Source organism: Oncorhynchus clarkii, chromosome 1 (assembly GCF_045791955.1).
Source record: "Oncorhynchus clarkii lewisi isolate Uvic-CL-2024 chromosome 1, UVic_Ocla_1.0, whole genome shotgun sequence".
Taxonomy (NCBI): domain Eukaryota; kingdom Metazoa; phylum Chordata; class Actinopteri; order Salmoniformes; family Salmonidae; genus Oncorhynchus; species Oncorhynchus clarkii.
Genome location: NC_092147.1, coordinates 87,209,322 through 87,231,213, shown reverse-complemented (window position 1 = coordinate 87,231,213; position 21,892 = coordinate 87,209,322). Strand labels below are relative to the sequence as shown.

The 21,892-nt window shown below is 42.4% G+C and overlaps 2 protein-coding genes across 2 annotated transcripts in view; both read left to right on the top strand.

Annotated features, from left to right (window-relative positions):
* Positions 1-10,196: 10,196 nt before the first annotated feature.
* The window catches only part of LOC139413616 (lysosomal cobalamin transport escort protein LMBD1-like), a 132,135-nt gene continuing 120,439 nt past the window's right edge, over positions 10,197-21,892 (top strand). Inside the window, exons 1-2 of the mRNA XM_071161225.1 lie at positions 10,197-10,288; positions 12,553-12,620. The gene's annotated coding sequence lies outside the window, so the exon portion shown is untranslated. The remainder of the gene's footprint in view (positions 10,289-12,552; positions 12,621-21,892) is intronic.
* LOC139410733 (uncharacterized) lies at positions 14,017-14,883 on the top strand. The gene has a single exon (XM_071156221.1). The coding sequence runs from the start codon at positions 14,017-14,019 to the stop codon at positions 14,881-14,883; it is 867 nt and encodes a 288-aa protein (XP_071012322.1).

Here is a 21,892-nt window from a genome sequence, read left to right as displayed (position 1 = left end):
TATGACAAAACATTTATTTTTACTGCTGTAATTACGTTGGTAAACAGTTTATAATAGCAATAAGGCACCTCGGGGGTTTGTGGTATATGGCCAATATACCACGGCTAAGGGCTGTATCCAGGCACTCCGTGATGCGTCGTGCATAAGAACAGCCCTTAGCCGTGGTATATTGGCCATATACCACACCCCCTCATGCCTTATTGCTTAATTATACCCCCCTATTACTGGTGCCTTCAGAAAGTATTCATACCCCTTGACTTATTCCACATTCTGTGGTTACAGCCTGAATTACAAAATGTATTTAATGTGTTTCTCTCCCATCTACACACACTACCCCATAATGACACACACTAGCCCATAATGACACACACTACCCCATAATGACAAAGTGAAATGTTTCTCACCCATCTACACACACTACCCCATAATGACACACACTAGCCCATAATGACACACACTAGCCCATAATGACACACACTAGCCCATAATGACACACACTACCCCATAATTACACACACTAGCCCATAATGACACACACTAGCCCATAATGACACACACTAGCCCATAATGACACACACTACCCCATAATGACACACACTACCCCATAATGACACACACTAGCCCATAATGACACACACTAGCCCATAATGACACACACTAGCCCATAATGACACACACTACCCCATAATGACACACACTACCCCATAATAACACACACTACCCCATAATGACAAAGTTAAATGTTTCTCTCCCATCTACACACACTACCCCATAATGACACACACTAGCCCATAATGACACACACTAGCCCATAATGACACACACTACCCCATAATGACACACACTACCCCATAATGACAAAGTTAAATGTTTCTCTCCCATCTACACACACTACCCCATAATGACACACACTACCCCATAATGACACACACTAGCCCATAATGACACACACTACCCCATAATGACACACACTAGCCCATAATGACACACACTACCCCATAATGACACACACTACCCCATAATGACACACACTACCCCATAATGACAAAGTTAAATGTTTCTCTCCCATCTACACACACTACCCCATAATGACACACACTACCCCACAATGACACACACTACCCCATAATGACACACACTACCCCATAATGACACACACAACCCCATAATGACACACACTAGCCCATAATGACACACACTACCCCATAATGACACACACTACCCTATAATGACAAAGTTAAATGTTTCTCTCCCATCTACACACACTACCCCATAATGACACACACTAGCCCATAATGACACACACTAGCCCATAATGACACACACTAGCCCATAATGACACACACTAGCCCATAATGACAAAGTGAAATGTTTCTCTCCCATCTACACACACTACCCCATAATGACACACACTAGCCCATAATGACACACACTAGCCCATAATGACACACACTAGCCCATAATGACACACACTAGCCCATAATAACACACACTACCCCATAATGACAAAGTGAAATGTTTCTCACCCATCTACACACACTACCCCATAATGACACACACTAGCCCATAATGACACACACTAGCCCATAATGACACACTCTAGCCCATAATGACACACACTAGCCCATAATGACACACACTAGCCCATAATGACACACACTAGCCCATAATGACACACACTAGCCCATAATGACACACACTAGCCCATAATGACACACACTAGCCCATAATGACACACACTACCCCATAATGACACACACTACCCTATAATGACAAAGTTAAATGTTTCTCTCCCATCTACACACACTACCCCATAATGACACACACTAGCCCATAATGACACACACTAGCCCATAATGACACACACTAGCCCATAATGACACACACTAGCCCATAATGACAAAGTGAAATGTTTCTCTCCCATCTACACACACTACCCCATAATGACACACACTAGCCCATAATGACACACACTAGCCCATAATGACACACACTAGCCCATAATGACACACACTAGCCCATAATAACACACACTACCCCATAATGACAAAGTGAAATGTTTCTCACCCATCTACACACACTACCCCATAATGACACACACTAGCCCATAATGACACACACTAGCCCATAATGACACACTCTAGCCCATAATGACACACACTAGCCCATAATGACACACACTAGCCCATAATGACACACACTAGCCCATAATGACACACACTAGCCCATAATGACACACACTAGCCCATAATGACACACACTACCCCATAATGACAAAGTGAAAACATGTTTTTAGAAATGTTTATTCTGTATTTCATTTTCAATACATTTGAAATCTCATTTGCATAATTATTCACACCCCTGGGGCAATACATGTTAGAATCACCATTGGCTGTGATTCCATCTGTGAGTCTTTCTGGGTAAGTTTCTAAGAGCTTCGTACACCTGGATTGTACAATATTTGCACATTATTCTTTAAAAATGATTTGTTGGTTAATCATTGCTAAACAGCCTTTTTCAAGTCTTGCCATAGATTTTCAAGACGATTTTAAGATAAAACTGTAACTCAGCCACTCAGGAACATTCAATGTTGTCTTGGTAAGCAACTCCAGTGTAGATTTGGCCTTGTGCTTTAGGTTATTGTCCTGCTGAAAGGTGAATTTGTCTCCCAGTGTAGATTTGGCCTTGTGTTTTAGGTTATTGTCCTGCTGAAAGGTGAATTTGTCTCCCAGTGTAGATTTGGCCTTGTGTTTTAGATTATTGTCCTGCTGAAAGGTGAATTTGTCTCCCAGTGTAGATTTGGCCTTGTGTTTTAGGTTATTGTCCTGCTGAAAGGTGAATTTGTCTCCCAGTGTAGATTTGGCCTTGTGTTTTAGGTTATTGTCCTGCTGAAAGGTGAATTTGTCTCCCAGTGTAGATTTGGCCTTGTGTTTTAGGTTATTGTCCTGCTGAAAGGTGAATTTGTCTCCCAGTGTAGATTTGGCCTTGTGCTTTAGGTTATTGTCCTGCTGAAAGGTGAATTTGTCTCCCAGTGTAGATTTGGCCTTGTGTTTTAGGTTATTGTCCTGCTGAAAGGTGAAATTGTCTACCAGTGTAGATTTGGCCTTGTGTTTTAGGTTATTGTCCTGCTGAAATGTGAAATTGTCTACCAGTGTAGATTTGGCCTTGTGTTTTAGGTTATTGTGCTGCTGAAATGTGAAATTGTCTCCCAGTGTCTGTTGGGAAACAGACTGAACCCGGTTTTCCGCTAGTATTTTTCCTGTGCCTAGTTCTATTCTGTTTATTTGTATCCTAAAAATCTCCCTAGACCTTGCCGATGACAAGCATACCCATTACTGCCACCACCACCATGCTTGAAAATATGAAGAGTTGTACTCAGTGATGTGTTGTGTTGGGTTTTCCCCAAACATAACACTTTGTATTCAGGACATAAAGTGACTGACTTTCTTTGCTGCAGTTTTACTGTAGTGCCTTGTTTCAAACAGGATGCATGTTTTGGAATATTTTTATTCTGCACAGGCTTCCTTCGTTTCACAATATGTTAGTATTGTGGAGAAACTACAATCCATCCTCAGTTTTCTCCTCACACAGCCATTAAACTGTGTAACTATTGGTCAGAACATTGTGCTATATAAGGAATCCATTTGGAACAGTCTATCTCAGAAGTGTTTCTCTACTGTAAGGTAGTTATTTGTGGGTTTATGGGCTGTCTTCACTCACATCCATTAGCTTCAGAGAGAGAAGCTGTCACACACACACACACACACACACACACACACACACACACACACACACACACACACACACACAGGTTAAAATAACTGTGTTCCTCTTCTCCTTTTAGTGTGTTTCCTATGTTTCCTCCATTCAATGAATTCCTAATGTTGAAGAATGTAAGAGTCTTGCCTAAAAAAGGCTGCTGGCACACAGCAACAACTAAACAAGAAAGCAAACTCACTCTGCATCCTGTGAAAAATCTAGACCTAGGTATCTCCCGAGAGGGGTGGGTTGGCTAGCACTTTTCATACACGCAGCAGCTGCAATAGCTTCACTGGTTTTGGTGGGATAAAAGCTTCTTCTGGAGTGATATTTACATTAGAGTTGAGTGGGGTGTTGTGTGCCATGGAGTTATGACTTACCCTGCCTCCTCTTTTTCCACTACAGTTCCTGTTGGAAGTGAAATGGTCCTGTTTCTGTTAGTGTAGAGCGATTAACCGACATTTACGTTATTGATTTATTGTTGTTGTAATTTTTACCCCTTTTTTTCTCCCCAATTTCGTGATTACGATCTTGTCTCATCGCTGCAACATTTATTTTCTGTAAGCTCAATGTGCACATCACACAGTTTCTCCAGAGATAAATCAGATCCAGCCTGAACTGTGCAATGTGGTAGGGAGTTGTAGTTTCCCCAGAGATAAATCAGATCCAGCCTGAACTGTGCAATGTGGTAGGGAGTTGTAGTTTCCAACAGGCCAATATGTGACCCAGCACATCTTTTCAGTCTATATCGCAACATTTATAATGGTGTTTTTTTACATTGGATAAAGGTGGAGACTCAGAGCTAGAACATGTTATATCATACACTGCAGTTGAGGAACAATGGGAATGCAATTCTGCTTTGAAAGTTGATAAACTTGTAACCTCACTTTTGAGAAAATGGCCCTTGAATGTTTTGGTATACCTACAGGAGAGCTCTTTGTCTACACTCATTTATCATCTTTCACACCCTTAAGCCTTAGCCCCACCCATTTCTTTAAGGATTCACATGTGAGGCCATGTGCTAAACAGAGTGAGTAAGGAAGTGTAGTATAACTAACCAAAGATTTCAAAACTAAACGTGGTAAAAGTAGTAGCCTACAATAGGGAAAACTCTATCTAGTTCTTGGCCTACATCCTGATCTGACTTTGGTGCAGGTCACGTTGTTCTTCACTTTACCGTCTCTGGTAAACACACACTATATCAATAAAGTTTATTTGTCACATTCACAGGATACAGCAGGGTTAAACGGTACAGTTACTTGCATAACAGAAAGTGTCCAGGTATAAATATTTTGTCATTATTAGATCATGCTTACCCAGACACACTTGTATAAATTGATGGGCCATGTGAAAGAAACACACCCCCAGCCACATGTAGCTAAGTGGATGGGTCACTGTTGTCTTGACATTGTACACATGTTCATGAAATACAATAGATGGCCGTAATCACCCCCAGCCACATCTAGCTAAGTGGATGGGTCACTGTTGTCTTGACATTGTACACATGTTCATGAAATACAATAGATGGCCGTAATCACCCCCAGCCACATGTAGCTAAGTGGATGGGTCACTGTTGTCTTGACATTGTACACATGTTCATGAAATACAATAGATGGCCGTAATCACCCCCAGCCACATGTAGCTAAGTGGATGGGTCACTGTTGTCTAGACATTGTACACATGTTCATGAAATACAATAGATGGCCGTAATCACCCCCAGACACACCTGGCTAACTTGACGGGCCATGTGAGAGAGAGGCTCCAACCACCCCACAGCCACGTCTAGATGAGTGAATGGGTCTCTACAGAAGGTGTACTGTGAAATGGTTACACAGTGCTGTGAAAAAGGATCTGTTTTGTCTTTTACATCACAAATGGTCTAATAAGTTTACATGATTCTAGATTACTAGTCCTGCTCTTAAAGAGCCTTCCTTTGGAGGTGATTAGACTATAGGTCTACATGGACACAACATGAGTCCCTCTAGTTGTCTAGAATGACTAACCTCTTCAACATGATGCTGATTGCTGTGCATCTGTTGGGCATGTTCATGCTACTAGGTGGATGCTGGCCACTGCAGAGCCCCAACAGTAGTCTATTGCACTGATTTAATGTTGTTTGTTTGTTTGTTTGTTATTGACAATGAGAGGAATCCAAGCTAATAAACATCTCTGTCATCATATCCTTGAAGAATACTTTTATCAAATCATGTTTGCGAGTGGAGGAGGGAGCCTCATTGTCAGATGTATCCCACTAGTGAAATAGAGCTTCGTGTTATGTATGCCTACGCGCTAGGCTACTCTGTGTCTGAGTGCAGGAAAGGAATGGACTGGAGAATACAGCCGCTTTGATCTGGTGAAGTAATGGGGATGTGATGATCATAGTGTACTGTCTGACAGAGAGGGATGGATAGAGAGAGACTATATGATAGTATTTTATAGTTTTGCATTTTAATTTCACAAAATGTCCATATCTGCAGTAATTTTGTAATGATAGTGTTTCACAGTATTACTTACATGCCAGTGTTGTGATCGGCTGTGACATTCGTCTATTGATTTCTCCCGCCGGCATCTGTGGGAAAGCTGTTCTGACTTTGGCTGTCATATATATATATATATATATAGCTAATTTCCTGGTTGCTAAAATTCTGAACGGTTTATGTGAGAAAACAAGCACTGATTAGTGTAGGGAGTCATTATACCATCTGAATCACTGTGAAATATCTTGCAATTCACTTAGCACTAGGCTGCATTTAAAACAAATCTCCCTCCTCCCCAGAATCCCATTTCCCCGTAACATGGCGGAGACTCGCACTTGAACCTTTTACTTTCTGTTTTGGTCCACCAGCTTCAAACAGCTGGAAAAACATTATATTCTTTTGTATTTTTTGAAGATATTTAACAGTGATTTAGATGATACAATGATTCCCTATAGTATTCAGTGCTTGTTTTCTCACATAAAGTGAAATTGAGCCAACAGGAAACGATAGAGGGATTTCCACTAGATAACACAACTAGGAAACGATAGAGGGATTTCCACTAGATAACACAACCAGGAAACGATAGAGGGATTTCCACTAGATAACACAACCACCTAGTCAAAACATCTTTCCCATTTCGAGGCCAATATCACAAACAATCAAATCAAATTGTATTTGTCACATGCACCAAATACAACAGGACCTTAACATGAAATGCTTACTTACAAGCCCTTAACCATCAATGCAGATTTAATAAAGTATTTACAAAATAAACTAATGTAAAGTAAATAATAAAATGGTAATACTTTTACTGAGTCAATGTACCTCAACAGGTCAGGTTGACAGGTTGACTCGGTACCGAGTCAAATTACCTCGACAGGTCAGTCGAGGTCATTTGTACATGTAGGTAGGGGTAAAGTGACTATGCATAGATAAGCAGTGAGTAGTAGCAGTGTCAAAACTGGGGGGGGGGGTAGCCATTTGATTAAGTGTTCAGCAGTCTTATGGCGTGGGGGTAGAAGCGGTTAGGGAGCCTTTTGGACCTAGACTTGGCGCTCCGGTACCGCTTCTGGTAATCCGTCTGGCCCTGCGGCCTTGTGAATGTTGACCTGTTTAAAGGTCTTGCTCACCTCTGCTACGGAGATCGTGATCACACATTCGTCTGGAGCAGCTGGTGCTCTCATGCATCCTTCAGTGTTGCTTGCCTCGAAGCGAGCATAAAAGGCAGTTAGATTTGATTTGATTTAGCCCGTCTGGTAGGCTTGCATCACTGGGCAGCTCGCGGCTGGGTTTCCCTTTGTAGTCGGTAATAGTTTGCAAACCCTGCCACATATGTACGTACGGTCACTGTGGGGATGACGTTGTTGATGCACTTTATGATGAAGCCGGTGGTATGAGATGGTATACACCTCAATGCCATTCCATTCATTCATATTCCAGTCTGTGCTAGCAAAACGGTCCTGTAGCTTTGCAACCGCGTCATTTGACCACTTCTGTATTGAGCGAGTCACTGGTACTTCCTGCTTTACTTTAGTTTTTAAGCAGAAATCAGGAGGATATAATTCTGGTCAGATTTGCCAAATGGAGGGTGAGGGAGAGCTTTGAATGTGTCTCTGTGTGTCGAGAAAGGTGGTCTATAGTTTTTTTTCTTCTTCTGGTTGCACATGTGACATGCTGGTAGAAATGAGGTAAAACGTATTTAAGTTTGCCTGCATTAAAGTCCCCGGCCACTAGGAGCGCCACTTCTGGATGAGCATTTAGCCACTTGCCTACGAATTCTTACAAGGCACCCTGATCTGCACCCCTGTATCTCCTTCTTTTCTTCATGCAAATGACGGGGATTTGGACCTTGTCCGGGAGAAACATTATATCCTTTGCGTCAGACTCATTAAAGGGAAAATCTTTGTCCAGTTTGAGGGGAGTAGTCGCTGTTCTGTTCAGAAACTCTTTTCGGGTCATGAAAGATGGTAGCATGAACATTATGTACAAAATAAGTTACAAACAATGCGAAAAAAAACACATTTTCACTGCACTGGTGCGTAAGTAATAGTGTGAAACACTATCATACAACTATTACTGCATATGTATTATAGACCTTTTCTGAAATCACAATGCAGCACCTTTAACAAGAACGCAAAGGGAATGTGAAACATTTTGAGAGAGAGCGTTTTTATTCCCCTCACGGCCTGGAGACCGTCAGATACTTTCAGCAGCTGTTGTTAGCACATTAGATGTTGTTTTGCTGTGCCAACAACTTCTGGCCTCTGGAAGGGTCCTCTGCTATTTCACACATCTTTGTTGTACTCAGAACTTTGTGTTTATGTTTAGCTATGGAAACATTGAAGGGTGGTTTCCCGAACACAGATTCAGCCTGATCCTGGACTAAAAAGCATTTTTAATGGGGATTCTCCGTTGAGTGTGCTTTTTAGTTCAGAAGTAGTTTTAGGCCTAATCTGGGTCCAGGAAACTGCCCCTCCACTGAGCCCAACCGATCCCCTCAATGTTTTAATATCATTCCTTTGCCATGTTTTTCTCACATTTTCCCTTGGCATGAATGCTGTTGCTTTCATGGTGCTTTTGACTTCATGGTGACGTAAACTGTGGTCTCGGAAGATAGACTTGTACACTGGGTTGTATAACTCCTCAGTCCTCCTCTTACAGCCTGTTGCAGTAATCGGATGATAGCACAGCCTGTTGCAGTAATCGGATGATAACACAGCCTGTTGCAGTAATCGGATGATAGCACAGCCTGTTGCAGTAATCGGATGATAACACAGCCTGTTGTAGTAATCGGATGATAACACCGTCTGTTGCAGTAATCGGATGATAACACAGCCTGTTGCAGTAATCAGATGATAACAAAACCACACAACACAGATGGGAGATCTTCTAGGCCTATCTAATCATTGCCTACCTGGTTAAATAAAGGTGAAATAAAAAAATAAATAAATAAGGCATTAATTCAGTCAACAAGATGTAAAAAATGTAATAAAAATACATTTGTTAATTAAGCAGAGACCACCACTTTATTTTTGACCCTCACGTTGGTCCCCAAAGCAACACTGCACTCTATCAAATGATTCTCAATTTGCATAACCTTCTGAAGAAAAATTATATGTAATGTTAATGTCAATTCTCCACATTTTGCCAATTCAAGTTAATTTAATTCACCCGCAAGATGACTCAAGAAACGTCTTAATATATACTAATATATGTTAATATATACAATTTTCGCAGAAGCTTTTATCCAAAGCAATTTATGGTCATGCGTGTATACATTATACGTATGGGTAGCCCTGGGAATCAAACCCACTATCCTTGTCAATGCAAGCTCCATGCTCTACCAACCCAGCCAGACAGGACCATGTGTATTCACCATGCTCTACCAGACAGGACCATGTGTATTCACCATGCTCTACCAGACAGGACCATGTGTATTCACCATGCTCTACCAGACAGGACCATGTGTATTCACCATGCTCTACCAGACAGGACCATGTGTATTCACCATGCTCTACCAGACAGGACCATGTGTATTCACCATGCTCTACCAGACAGGACCATGTGTATTCACCATGCTCTACCAGACAGGACCATGTGTATTCACCATGCTCTAGCAGACAGGACCATGTGTATTCACCATGCTCTACCAACCCATCCTGACAGGACCTTGTGTATTTGCATTACACAGTCATATGTGAGTCTTTGTAGATCACCCAGCGGACTGAGTTGTCAACCAACGGGAATTCAAAGCCATTGGATTTATGTTAAAAGTACTTTGAATTTAAACAATTTTTTTTAATAACGATTCCATCAATTTCTTTACATTCATAACTTTTTGTTAAATCCAAACAGTTATCCACACTGTTTCAACGTGATCAGTAGGAAAAACATATATTTTTTGTTTGATTAAAAGTGGAAATGAAGTTGATTCAACTCTCTCTCTCCCTACAGCACTGTACTCTCTCCTCCTGTTCTGTGTCTTCCTGTGGATCCCCTTTGTCTACTTCTATTATGAGGAGAAGGATGATGACAACATCAACAAGTGTTCAGTAAGACTGCTGCTACCTGTCCTCTTACTGTACTCTAGACACACACACACACACACACACACACACACACACACACACACACACACACACACACACATTGACCTTGGCTATGAACAGCAGTCACTAGCTGTCTGTCTCTGGATTAAGGAAGGTTAACACTGTATTATTCCTTATTTTGGACTTAATCCCATCGGTCCCACATATCGTGAGAGATTGCATTCCTAATTTTACATGTTTCTATTTATTTCACCTTTATTTAACCAGGTAGGCAAGTTGAGAACAAGTTCTCATTTACAATTGCGACCTGGCCAAGATAAAGCAAAGCAGTTCGACACATAATAATACAGTATAAACAAGTCTATATACGATGTGAGCAAATGAGGTGAGATAAGGGAGGTAAAGGCAAAAAAAGGCCATGGTGGCAAAGTAAATACAATATAGCAAGGAAAACACTGACCAACCAGAGGCTGAATGTAAACACATCACTCTCAATTAAGACACTCAGTCAATATTAATATATCACAATCCCCCAAAATAGATACAGAAGTGATACTTAAAGCTCTATGCTACAAATAAAGTGTACAGTATCCCTATAGAACTACATACTGTAGAAAGTGTATAGTATCCTATAGAACTACATACTGTAAAAAAGCATACAGTATCCCTATAGAACTACATACTGTAGAAAGCGTACAGTATCCCTATAGAAGTACATAATGTAGAAAAGCGTACAGTATCCCTATAGAAGTACATACTGTAGAAAAGCATACAGTATCCTATAGAACTACATACTGTAGAAAAGCATACAGTATCCCTATAGAACTACATACTGTAGAAATGCATACAGTATCCTATAGAACTACACTGTAGAAAAGCATACAGTATCCCTATAGAACTACATACTGTAGAAAAGCGTACAGTATCCCTATAGAACTACATACTGTAGAAAGCGTACAGTATCCCTATAGAACTACATACTGTAGGAAAAACCATACAGTATCCTATAGAACAACATACTGTAGAAAAGCATACAGTATCCCTATAGAACTACATACTGTAGAAAAGCATACAGTATCCTATAGAACTACATACTGTAGAAAAGCATACAGTATCCCTATAGAACTACATACTGTAGAAAAGCATACAGTATCCTATAGAACTACATACTGTAGAAAAGCATACAGTATCCCTATAGAACTACATACTGTAGAAAGCGTACAGTATCCCTATAGAACTACATACTGTAGAAAGCATACAGTATCCCTATAGAAGTACATACTGTAGAAAAGCATACAGTATCCCTATAGAAGTACATACTGTAGAAAAGCATACAGTATCCTATAGAACTACATACTGTAGAAAAGCATACAGTATCCCTATAGAACTACATACTGTAGAAAAGCATACAGTATCCTATAGAACTACATACTGTAGAAAAGCATACAGTATCCCTATAGAACTACATACTGTAGAAAGCGTACAGTATCCCTATAGAACTACATACTGTAGAAAGCATACAGTATCCCCATAGAAGTACATACTGTAGAAAAGCATACAGTATCCCTATAGAACTACATACTGTAGAAAGCGTACAGTATCCCTATAGAACTACATACTGTAGAAAAGCAAGAAGAAAAGGATATAGTTGAGACTTTACTGTCGACTCTTTATTATTACGTATACTTGGCCTCTGTAAGTTAAGTGTAGAAAAAGCCAAAGCCCATAGGAATAGACCACCCCCCTCTTCATCTTAAACTGAATATTGCTGAAATGTCATATATTGGTCTCCAAAGGACACGGTAGTGATTATATAGATTACATGCCACGGTGAGCTTCTTCCCTTTCCTCTGGGTTGGTTTGGAGCTGACAGAAGCACTTCCTCTCACAGCCAAGGAGTTCTTTTGAATCATTACTTTCAAAGCACCCTTTAATAACAGCGCTGGGAGTAAGGTGTGTGTGTGTGTGTGTGTGTGTGTGTGTGACCACTCTGAGAGTCTTTGGCAGGTTGAACGGGACTCTGGATTCCACTCACACTCCATTGTCCCCTCACTAAATGGAATATGGAATTAGTTAGCCAGCCACTCACCTCAAACGTACACACACACACACACACACACACACACACACACACACACACACACACACACACACACACACACACACACACACACACCCGCCCCCCCAACCAACCCCATTGAAGAATTAGATATGGTTACATTCCTGATTAATAATCACAGTATTAATAATTCTGTCTTTCATTACAGCAAGTGAAAAATGCTCTGAAATACACAATTGGATTCATCATCGTCTGTGCAGCACTGCTATTAATTGGGTAAGTACTATGAGACATTGGCACCCACCCTATTCCCTATTTAGTGCACAACATTTGACCAGGGCCTGCATAGCGATGTCTATAATAACAAGGAATAGTGTTCCATTTTGGACACAGCCATAGATGGTGGGGAGAGGTGTGTACAACATGTCATTATAATCGCTTAATGAGCAAGGTGTTTTCCTCTTCAAGGAAATCAAAGTTCTTTAAACTGCCATCTGTTCAGCCATGAGCAGCCAGACATCACAGAAAAAAGTCCTCTTCCACCAGAGTAGTTGTGAAACTCCTGGGTTCTTCTACTGGTTCAATCTAACTTCACAACTCTGGAGCTTTAGTCATGTTCCTGTCCCAAGATGCCCTCTGCTATAGTTACTGTCCCAAGATGCCCTCTGTTATAGTTACTGTCCCAAGATGTCCTCTGTTATAGTTACTGTCCCAAGATGCCCTCTGTTATAGTTACTGTACCAAGATGTCCTCTGTTATAGTTACTGTCCCAAGATGCCCTCTGCTATAGTTACTGTCCCAAGATGCCCTCTGTTATAGTTACTGTCCCAAGATGTCCTCTGCTATAGTTACTGTCCCAAGATGCCCTCTGCTATAGTTACTGTCCCAAGATGCCCTCTGCTATAGATACTGTCCCAAGATGCCCTCTGTTATAGTTACTGTCCCAAGATGCCCTCTGCAATAGTTCTGTCCCAAGATGCCCTCTGTTATAGTTACTGTCCTAAGATGCCCTCTGTTATAGTTACTGTCCCAACATGCCCTCTGTTATAGTTACTGTCCCAAGATGTCCTCTGTTATAGTTACTGTCCCAAGATGCCCTCTGCTATAGTTACTGTCCCAAGATGCCCTCTGCTATAGTTACTGTTCCAAGATGTCCTCTACTATAGTTACTGTCCCAAGATGTCATCTGCTATAGTTACTGTCCCAAGATGCCCTCTGCTATAGTTAATGTCCCAAGATGCCCTCTGCTGTAGTTATTGTCCCAAGATGCCCTCTGCTATAGATACTGACCCAAGATGTGCTCTGCTATAGTTACTGACCCAAGATGCCCTCTGCTATAGTTACTGTCCCAAGATGTCCTCTGCTATAGTTACTGTCCCAAGATGTCATCTGCTATAGTTAATGTCCCAATATGCCCTCTGCTATAGTTATTGTCCCAAGATGCCCTCTGCTATAGATACTGACCCAAGATGTGCTCTGCTATAGTTACTGACCCAAGATGCCCTATGCTATAGTTAATGTCCCAAGATGCCCTCTGCTATAGTTATTGTCCCAAGATGCCCTCTGCTATAGTTACTGTCCCAATATGCCCTCTGCTATAGTTACTGTCCCAAGATGCCCTCTGTTATAGTTACTGACCCAAGATGTGCTCTGCTATAGTTACTGACCCAAGATGCCCTCTGCTATAGTTATTGCCCCAATATGCTTAACCTTATGTGGAGGGACATCTGAGTTCCCAGCCCGCATCCCCAGCACCCAATCTCAGCTTCCAGCCCCATCCCGAGCACTCATCCCCAGCACCCAACCTCAGCTCCCATCCCCACCCCAGCACCCATCCTCAGCTCCCATCCCATCCCCACCCCCCAACCTTTCTCCCATCCCCACCCCACCACCCAACCTCAGCTCTCATCCCCACCCCAGCACCCATCCTCAGCTCCCATCCCATCCCCACCCCCAGCACCCAACCTTTCTCCCATCCCCACCCCAGCACCCATCCTCAGCTCCCATCCCATCCCCACCCCCAGCACCCATCCTCAGCTCCCATCCCCACTCCAGCACCCATCCTCAGCTTCCATCCCATCCCCACCCCCAGCACCCATCCTCAGCTCCCATCCCCACCCCCAGCACCCAGCACCCATCCTCAGCTCCCATCCCCACCCCCAGCACCCATCCTCAGCTCCCATCCCCACCCCCAGCACCCATCCTCAGCTCCCAGCCCCACCCCCAGCACCCATCCTCAGCTCCCATCCCCACCCCAGTACCCATCCTCAGCTCCCAGCCCCACCCCCAGCACCCATCCTCAGCTCCCATCCCCACCCCAGTACCCATCCTCAGCTCCCATCCCCACCCCAGTACCCATCCTCAGCTCCCATCCCCACCCAAGCACCCATCCTCAGCTCCCATCCCCAACCCAGCACCCATCCTCAGCTCCCATCCCCACCACAGCACCCATCCTCAGCTCCCATCCCCACCCCAGTACCCATCCTCAGCTCCCATCCCCACCCCAGTACCGATCCTCAGCTCCCAGCCCCATCTCTAGACTTATTTAATCACTGTCTCAGATAAAGCCATTGTGAACTGTCCCTTTCGTGATTAAGTGTCTGAAAGATGACTTGATGCTTAAATCTATAGTGATACACAGTGGAAACCATGTCCCATTTAACCTCCAGTTTACTCTGTGTTGAACTGTGCCTGTGCAGCATAAACATAATGGATTTCTCCTAGCCACCAACACCACAGTAACATGCTTGCTGTTCAGGTCATGTAATGTAATGTAATGTTCGTTCAACCATTAAATGGCACTCTGATCCTATAGAGGAGGCTGCCTGGATTGGACGGTGGGTGGATAGAAACGTGTCATCCTAAATGGTACCCTATTCCCTACATAGTGCACTACTTTTGACCAGAGCCCTATGGGCCTTAGACAACATGTTGAGACACAGCCTAGGACGAGCCCACATGGTCCATTTCAAGTTGGAAAGTTTGGACTCTTTGGGATTCTTTAGACAGAAGCAATTTAGTGTCTATTTTACCTTTTTGAACCGTCAGCCCTTTGTACCTCTTTGTACCGGGGGATTGTTGTTCAGGTCTCTTGATGCGAGGCGACATGATGGCTTTTATCCTGCTCTGCCTCTCCTCTGCTTTCCTTTCCACTCCACTCATCTCCGCTCCTCTCTGTGTGATGCCCTGTGGTACAGGGAGACATCAGGCCCCTGTTTGGGTGACTGTTCATTCAAGGGCTTTGCTGCTTGAACACAGTCTTTTGTTTGCAGCCTGTCGTGACTGGTCTAGAGGGCTAGGCATGACTCAAAACTCCTAAAAATAACTATTGACCTTTCAGCTGCTGCTGATTCTTTAAACTTGGCCTTTTGAGGTGATTGTTCTTTTATAGGGTGGTCTACATTCAGCACGTTGTTTCTTAGTTGAATTGTTGATCCATAGAGACAACATATTATACACTTTATTATTAGACATTATAAAGGCTCATACGTGCTTATAACAAGTTAAAAAGCATTATACTTGCAGGCTTCAAGTAAAGTATTGCCAGTATTTATTTCTGAATCCAGCCTTGGTTTAAATGAGCTGTCATTATAGTAGGCCTAGGGTAAGGGTAGCCTACGGAGGACTTGGGTATTCAACACATCAAACAGGAAAACAGGCCATTGTTACAGGCAAATAACTTGTGTATACGAGGTTCACCAGTGTATTCCCAGAAGTTCTTCTCTCCTTTCATGATGCCCCTCATGATGGCATGGACACATGGAGGGGTTTTTACACACGTCTTAAACAGGAGCTGCATGGCTAACATAATGTAGGCCCATCTACACTACATAGATAACATACATATCTTGTATATATTTTAATTTGACCTTTTTGAAAACTGTTTATTCAGTTTTACACACAAGACAACACGAAACAATATAAATAATATACTCAACTATAATTTTTTTTAAATAAAATAAAATTTGCTTTAAAGATACCGTACTTTAGACAAGTTAAACCCCCCCCCCCCAAAAAAAAAACACAAAGAAATGCTCATCCAACCCTTAAGTCACAGGGGAGTCAAATACAGACTTATTTTAGTTTTAATATGAATGCCATCAGAGGATGGACTGTTTGAAGTAAGACCGGAATGGAGCCCAAGCCTCATAAAACAGTTTGGGGTTCCCACGTGTATTGAATTTTTTCTAGTTTCAGAGAGCACAACACATCTCTAACCCAATATTTATAAGATGGGGGAGCTGCCATGTTCCAGTTCTGTATTATTAGCCGTCTAGCTAAAAGAGTTGTAAAGCAACAATGTCCAACTGGATTCTTGACAGGGGGGTACCTATAGGCAGTACTCCACATCTAGAAGAGTGTCATATATACACTGCTCAAAAAAATAAAGGGAACACTTAAACAACACAATGTAACTCCAAGTCAATCACACCTCTGTGAAATCAAACTGTCCACTTAGGAAGCAACACTGATTGACAATAAATTGCACATGCTGTTGTGCAAATGGAATAGACAATAGGTGGAAATGATAGTCAATTAGCAAGACACCCCCAATAAAGGAGTGGTTCTGCAGGTGGTGACCACCGACCACTTCTCAGTTCCTATGCTTCCTGGCTGTTGTTTTGGTCACTTTTGAATGCTGGCGGTGCTTTCACTCTAGTGGTAGCATGAGACGGAGTCTACAACCCACACAAGTGGCTCACGTAGTGCAGCTCATCCAGGATGGCACATCAATGCGAGCTGTGGCAAGAAGGTTTGCTGTGTCTGTCAGCGTAGTGTCCAGAGCATGGAGGCGCTACCAGGAGACAGGCCAGTACATCAGGAGACGTGGAGGAGGCCGTAGGAGGGCAACAACCCAGCAGCAGAACCGCTACCTCCGCCTTTGTGCAAGGGGGAGCAGGAGGAGCACTGCCAGAGCCCTGCAAAATGACCTCCAGTAGGCCACACATGTGCATGTGTCTGCTCAAATGGTCAGAAACAGACTCCATGAGGGTGGTATGAGGGCCCGACGTCCACAGGTGGCGGTTGTGCTTACAGCCCAACACCGTGCAGGACGTTTGGCATTTGCCAGAGAACACCAAGATTGGCAAATTCGCCACTGGCGCCCTGTGCTCTTCACAGATGAAAGCAGGTTCACACTGAGCACATGTGACAGACGTGACAGAGTCTGGAGACGCCGTGGAGAACGTTCTACTGCCTGTAACGCTCCATCCACCAACCCCACGTTGCACCACAGACTGTCCAGGAGTTGGCGGATGCTTTAGTCCAGGTCTGAAAGGAGATCCCTCCGGAGACCATCCGCCACCTCATCAGGAGCATGCCCAGGCGTTGTATCGAGGTCATACAGGCACGTGGAGGCCACACACACTACTGAGCCTCATTTTGACTTGTTTTAAAGACATTACATCAAAGTTGGATCAGCCTGTAGTGTGGTTTTCCACTTTAATTTTGAGTGTGACTCCAAATCCAGACCTCCATGGGTTGATACATTTCCTTTGATAATTTTTGTGTGATTTTGTTGTCAGCACTTTCAACTATGTAAAGGAAAAAGTATTTAATAAGAATATTTAATTCATTCAGATCTAGGATGTGTTATTTTAGTGTTCCCTTAATTTTTTTGAGCAGTGAATATATATCAGAGAAGCATTTCAATATTAATTCCCAGAAATCTGACACTTTATGACAGCCCCAAAAGAGCTAAAAGAGGATACAGCAGCACAGATTCCCAGGTGTTTTCCCCAAGTTCCTCCCCCAAATCCTTTTCCCATCGAGTCTTTAAAGGCACCAAAGAAGGGTTCTGTTAAGTCAATGATTGCAAATACATCTGAAATTGCTCCCCTAGGAATCTTGTTCAGCTCAAAGATGCTCTCTATAGCTGTATTCGCAGGCCTATGGGGAAATTCAGGTGTGTTAGCTCTGACAAAGTTCAGAAAAAGTGGGATTGGGGGAGGTTGAACTTTTCCTGTAGCTGAGCAAAAGAGGCAAATGTATCATCAAATAATAATTGGGCTAGTGAGGAGAGGCCTAGTGAGTGCCAGATGGCAAAAGCCCCATCATTCAAAGATGGAGGAAATAAAATGTTCTGTTTGGGCCTGATAGAGAAAAGCCTCGGAGGCTAAAGGCTAAACGGAACTGATTTCAAATTTTAAGAGACTGCTTTACAATTGGGTTGACACACCTTTTGCCTAGGGACACTGGGAGAGATGAGCACAACACAGAAGAAAGTGCAGCATGTTTACACGATTCAGACTCCATCTGGACCCAGAGTGGTCAAGGGCCAGTAGGATCAGCTTGTGGCCCAGTACAAAAGGGTTCTGAAATTTGCAGCCCAATAGTATGTCTGGAAATTTGGTAGAGCTAAACCACCTTAGGCTTCTGTAAATGTTTTCTACCAATCCGTGGTACCTTGCCATCCCAAATAAAAAAAATTAAACAGTGAATTAAAAAAAGATTTTGGAATAAAAATTAAACATTGAAATAAATATAAAAATTTGGGCAACACATTCATTTTAATGACATTAATCCTTCCGATAAGAGAAAGAGGTAGCAAATTCCAAAAAGTAAAATATTGTTTCAAACTCTCTGCTAGAGCAACCAAGTTTTCCTGAAACAAATTTGAATATTTCCTTGTCACTTTAACTCCCAAGTAGGTGAATTGATCCCGGACAATCCTAAACTGAAAACTTGTAAAAGAGCACTTTAAAGCAGCCTTATTTACAGGAAAAAGCTCACTCTTGCCTAGATTCAGCTTGTACCTTGAGATTGATCCAAACTTTTTAAGAACAGATAAGGCACGTGGCAATGAGGTATCAGGGTTGGAGATAAACAAAAGGAGGTCGTCAGCATATAGCGAGACTTTCTGCTCTAAGCCCGTCCTGATTATACCTTGAATGGCATCATTGGAGCGTAGTTCAATGGCGAGAGGCTCGATTGTCAAAGCAAACAACAAGGGGGAGAGTGGACAACCCTGTCTGGATCTGCGGGCAAGGGAAAATAGTCAGAGGACAAGTTGTTAGTCCATACCGAAGCCATGGGGGAAAAATAAACAATCTTTATCCACGCAATGAATTTGAGGCCAAAGCCAAATCTATAAAGGGCAGCTGTTAGGTAGTCCCACTCAACGCGGTCAAAAGCTTTTTCCGCATCAAGTGAGACCACCACCCTCGGGTCCCCCGACGCTGGGGAGTACAGTAAATTCATAAGGCGTCTAATATTGAAAAACAAATGCCTATTTCTCACAAAGCCAGTCTGGTCAGAGTGTATTACTTGGTGCAGCGAGCCTTCCATACGGATGGCTAAAAGCTTGGCCAGGATTTTGTAATCACAGTTTAAAAGCGAGATTGGTCTATAGGATCCACATTCCAGGGGGTCTTTGTTTTTCTTTAATAGTAATGAAGTGGAAACCTGATAAAGACTAGGCAGTAGCTTTGAGGTATTAAGGCACTCTGCATATAATCGAGACAAGAATGGGCAAAGCAGACCAGAAAACGTCCTGTAAAATTTGGTTGTAAAACCGTCCGGACCTAGTGATTTACCACTTTTCATTGCGGACACTGCTGTTGCAATCTCCTCAGGTGTAAATTCTTCTTCTAGACAGTCATGTGAGTCTGTATCAATTGAAGGCATATTCATGCCATTGAAGACTGAATCAATCAGCAAGGCTCTTGAGGAGATTCAGAGGTGGATAGAGCAGAGTAAAATTGTTTAAATTGATCCTTGATCTCTTTATGTATAACTGTGGGTCCTTATTTGTGGGATTAAACGTGATGCCTCAGATTTACGGATCTGATGTGCAGGGAGGTTACTGGCCTTGTCGCCTTGTTCATACACTCTGTACCGAGCTTGCAAGAGTAACTGTTCAGCTTGCCTGGTAGAAAGCTCATCAAATTCAGATTGGAGTAGTTGGCGCTCTTGATGCAGATCAGAGGAAGGATATGTAGCATACCTCTCATCCAATGTGGCTATGGATTCGCTTTGTCCCGAAGTCGCTGAGAGCTAACTTTGTTTTGGTTGGTTGTGTAAGAAATAATTTGGCCACGTAGGTATGCTTTTAGAGACTCCCATATGGTAGAGCAGGACATACCTGGCGTTGAAATAGTGTTCTAGGAATAAGGTGATTTCAGTAGAAATGAAATTGACAAACTCCTTATCTGAGAGTAAAATGGGGTTAAGACCCCATTCATAACACATAGGAGGTCGCTGGGGAAACTCTAGTTCAAGCACTAATGGTGAATGGTCAGAAATAACAATACTCTCGTAAGTTCACCGCCGAAGATTAGGCAGAAGTTTTTTGTCCAAAAAGAAGTCATCAATGCGGGAGTATGTTTGATGAACATAAGAATAAAAGGAATACTGTCTATCTGTAGGGTGTAGGAAACGCTAGGCCTTAAACATAGCATATTTCTGAAGAAAAGATTGAATAAGTAGGGCGCATTTAGATGGGCCTGTAGTTCTTCGTGAGGACTTGTCAAGAACTGGGGACATTGTACAGTTGAAATCACCCCATAAAATCAACAAATGAAAATCTAAATTGGGTATAGCAGATAAAAAGGAAGAAATGAAACTTGTGCCATCCCAATTATGAGCATAAACACTAGCCCTCACAAGAGGGGTAGAAAATAGTTTACCGGTTACTATGACGTTTTGTCCCTTAGGATCAGCAATAACCTCAGAAGCTACAAAGGGAGTAGATTTATCGACCAAAATGGCAGCACCTCTTGATTTACTATGAAAGTTAGAGTGGAACACTTGACCTACCCAGTCCCTACTCATCCTAAAATGCTCACCAGTCCTCAAATGAGTCTCTTGTAGAACTGCAACATTTGCATTCAAACCTTTTTAAGTGTGTCAACACCCTCTTACGCTTCACAGGGTTGTTAACCCCTTTGATGTTCCACGAAATGCACTTGATCATATTATTTTGGCCACCCTGGACACTCCCGTTATACAACCCTGTCATTAGAGTATAGATCAGAAAAGCAATGAGTACCCCAAAAACCCCAGAATAAATTGTCTCAGAGTAATAATATACAGTGTAAGATATTTTGAAAAAGTACAGAAAAAAACCCTAAAAAGACAGAATGACAACATTAGAACTGAACAATTCAACCTCCTTCCTCCCCCAAACCACCTCCCCCATCCCAGACAGTACCTCCCCAAACGAGGTACAAGCCTAAATAGAACGTGTTCTCTTCACACAGTATGTCTATGAGAGTGCGGTGTTAAACCTAAACCCACAGTCCCGCTCTTTAAAGTTGCGTTTTGTGTTAGTGGATCAAGCAGCAAAAAGAGAGAAAAATAAAAGTGAATCCCTTGTGCAAACGAAATTACAAAAGCACCACTTGTAGATGTATATAATTATTTTCCCAGTCTTATAACAGACAATCAAAAAAAATAAATAATTGTCTAGTTTGACGCTAAGACAATTTACAGCCAAGACCAAAAAACTATGTGTGCGCAACGTTGAACGTTTGCTGGGCATAAATGACGTTCAAAACCTTTAAAATTGAACTGAAGACCCCCAAAAACGTGTAGCCTCGGAACATTTA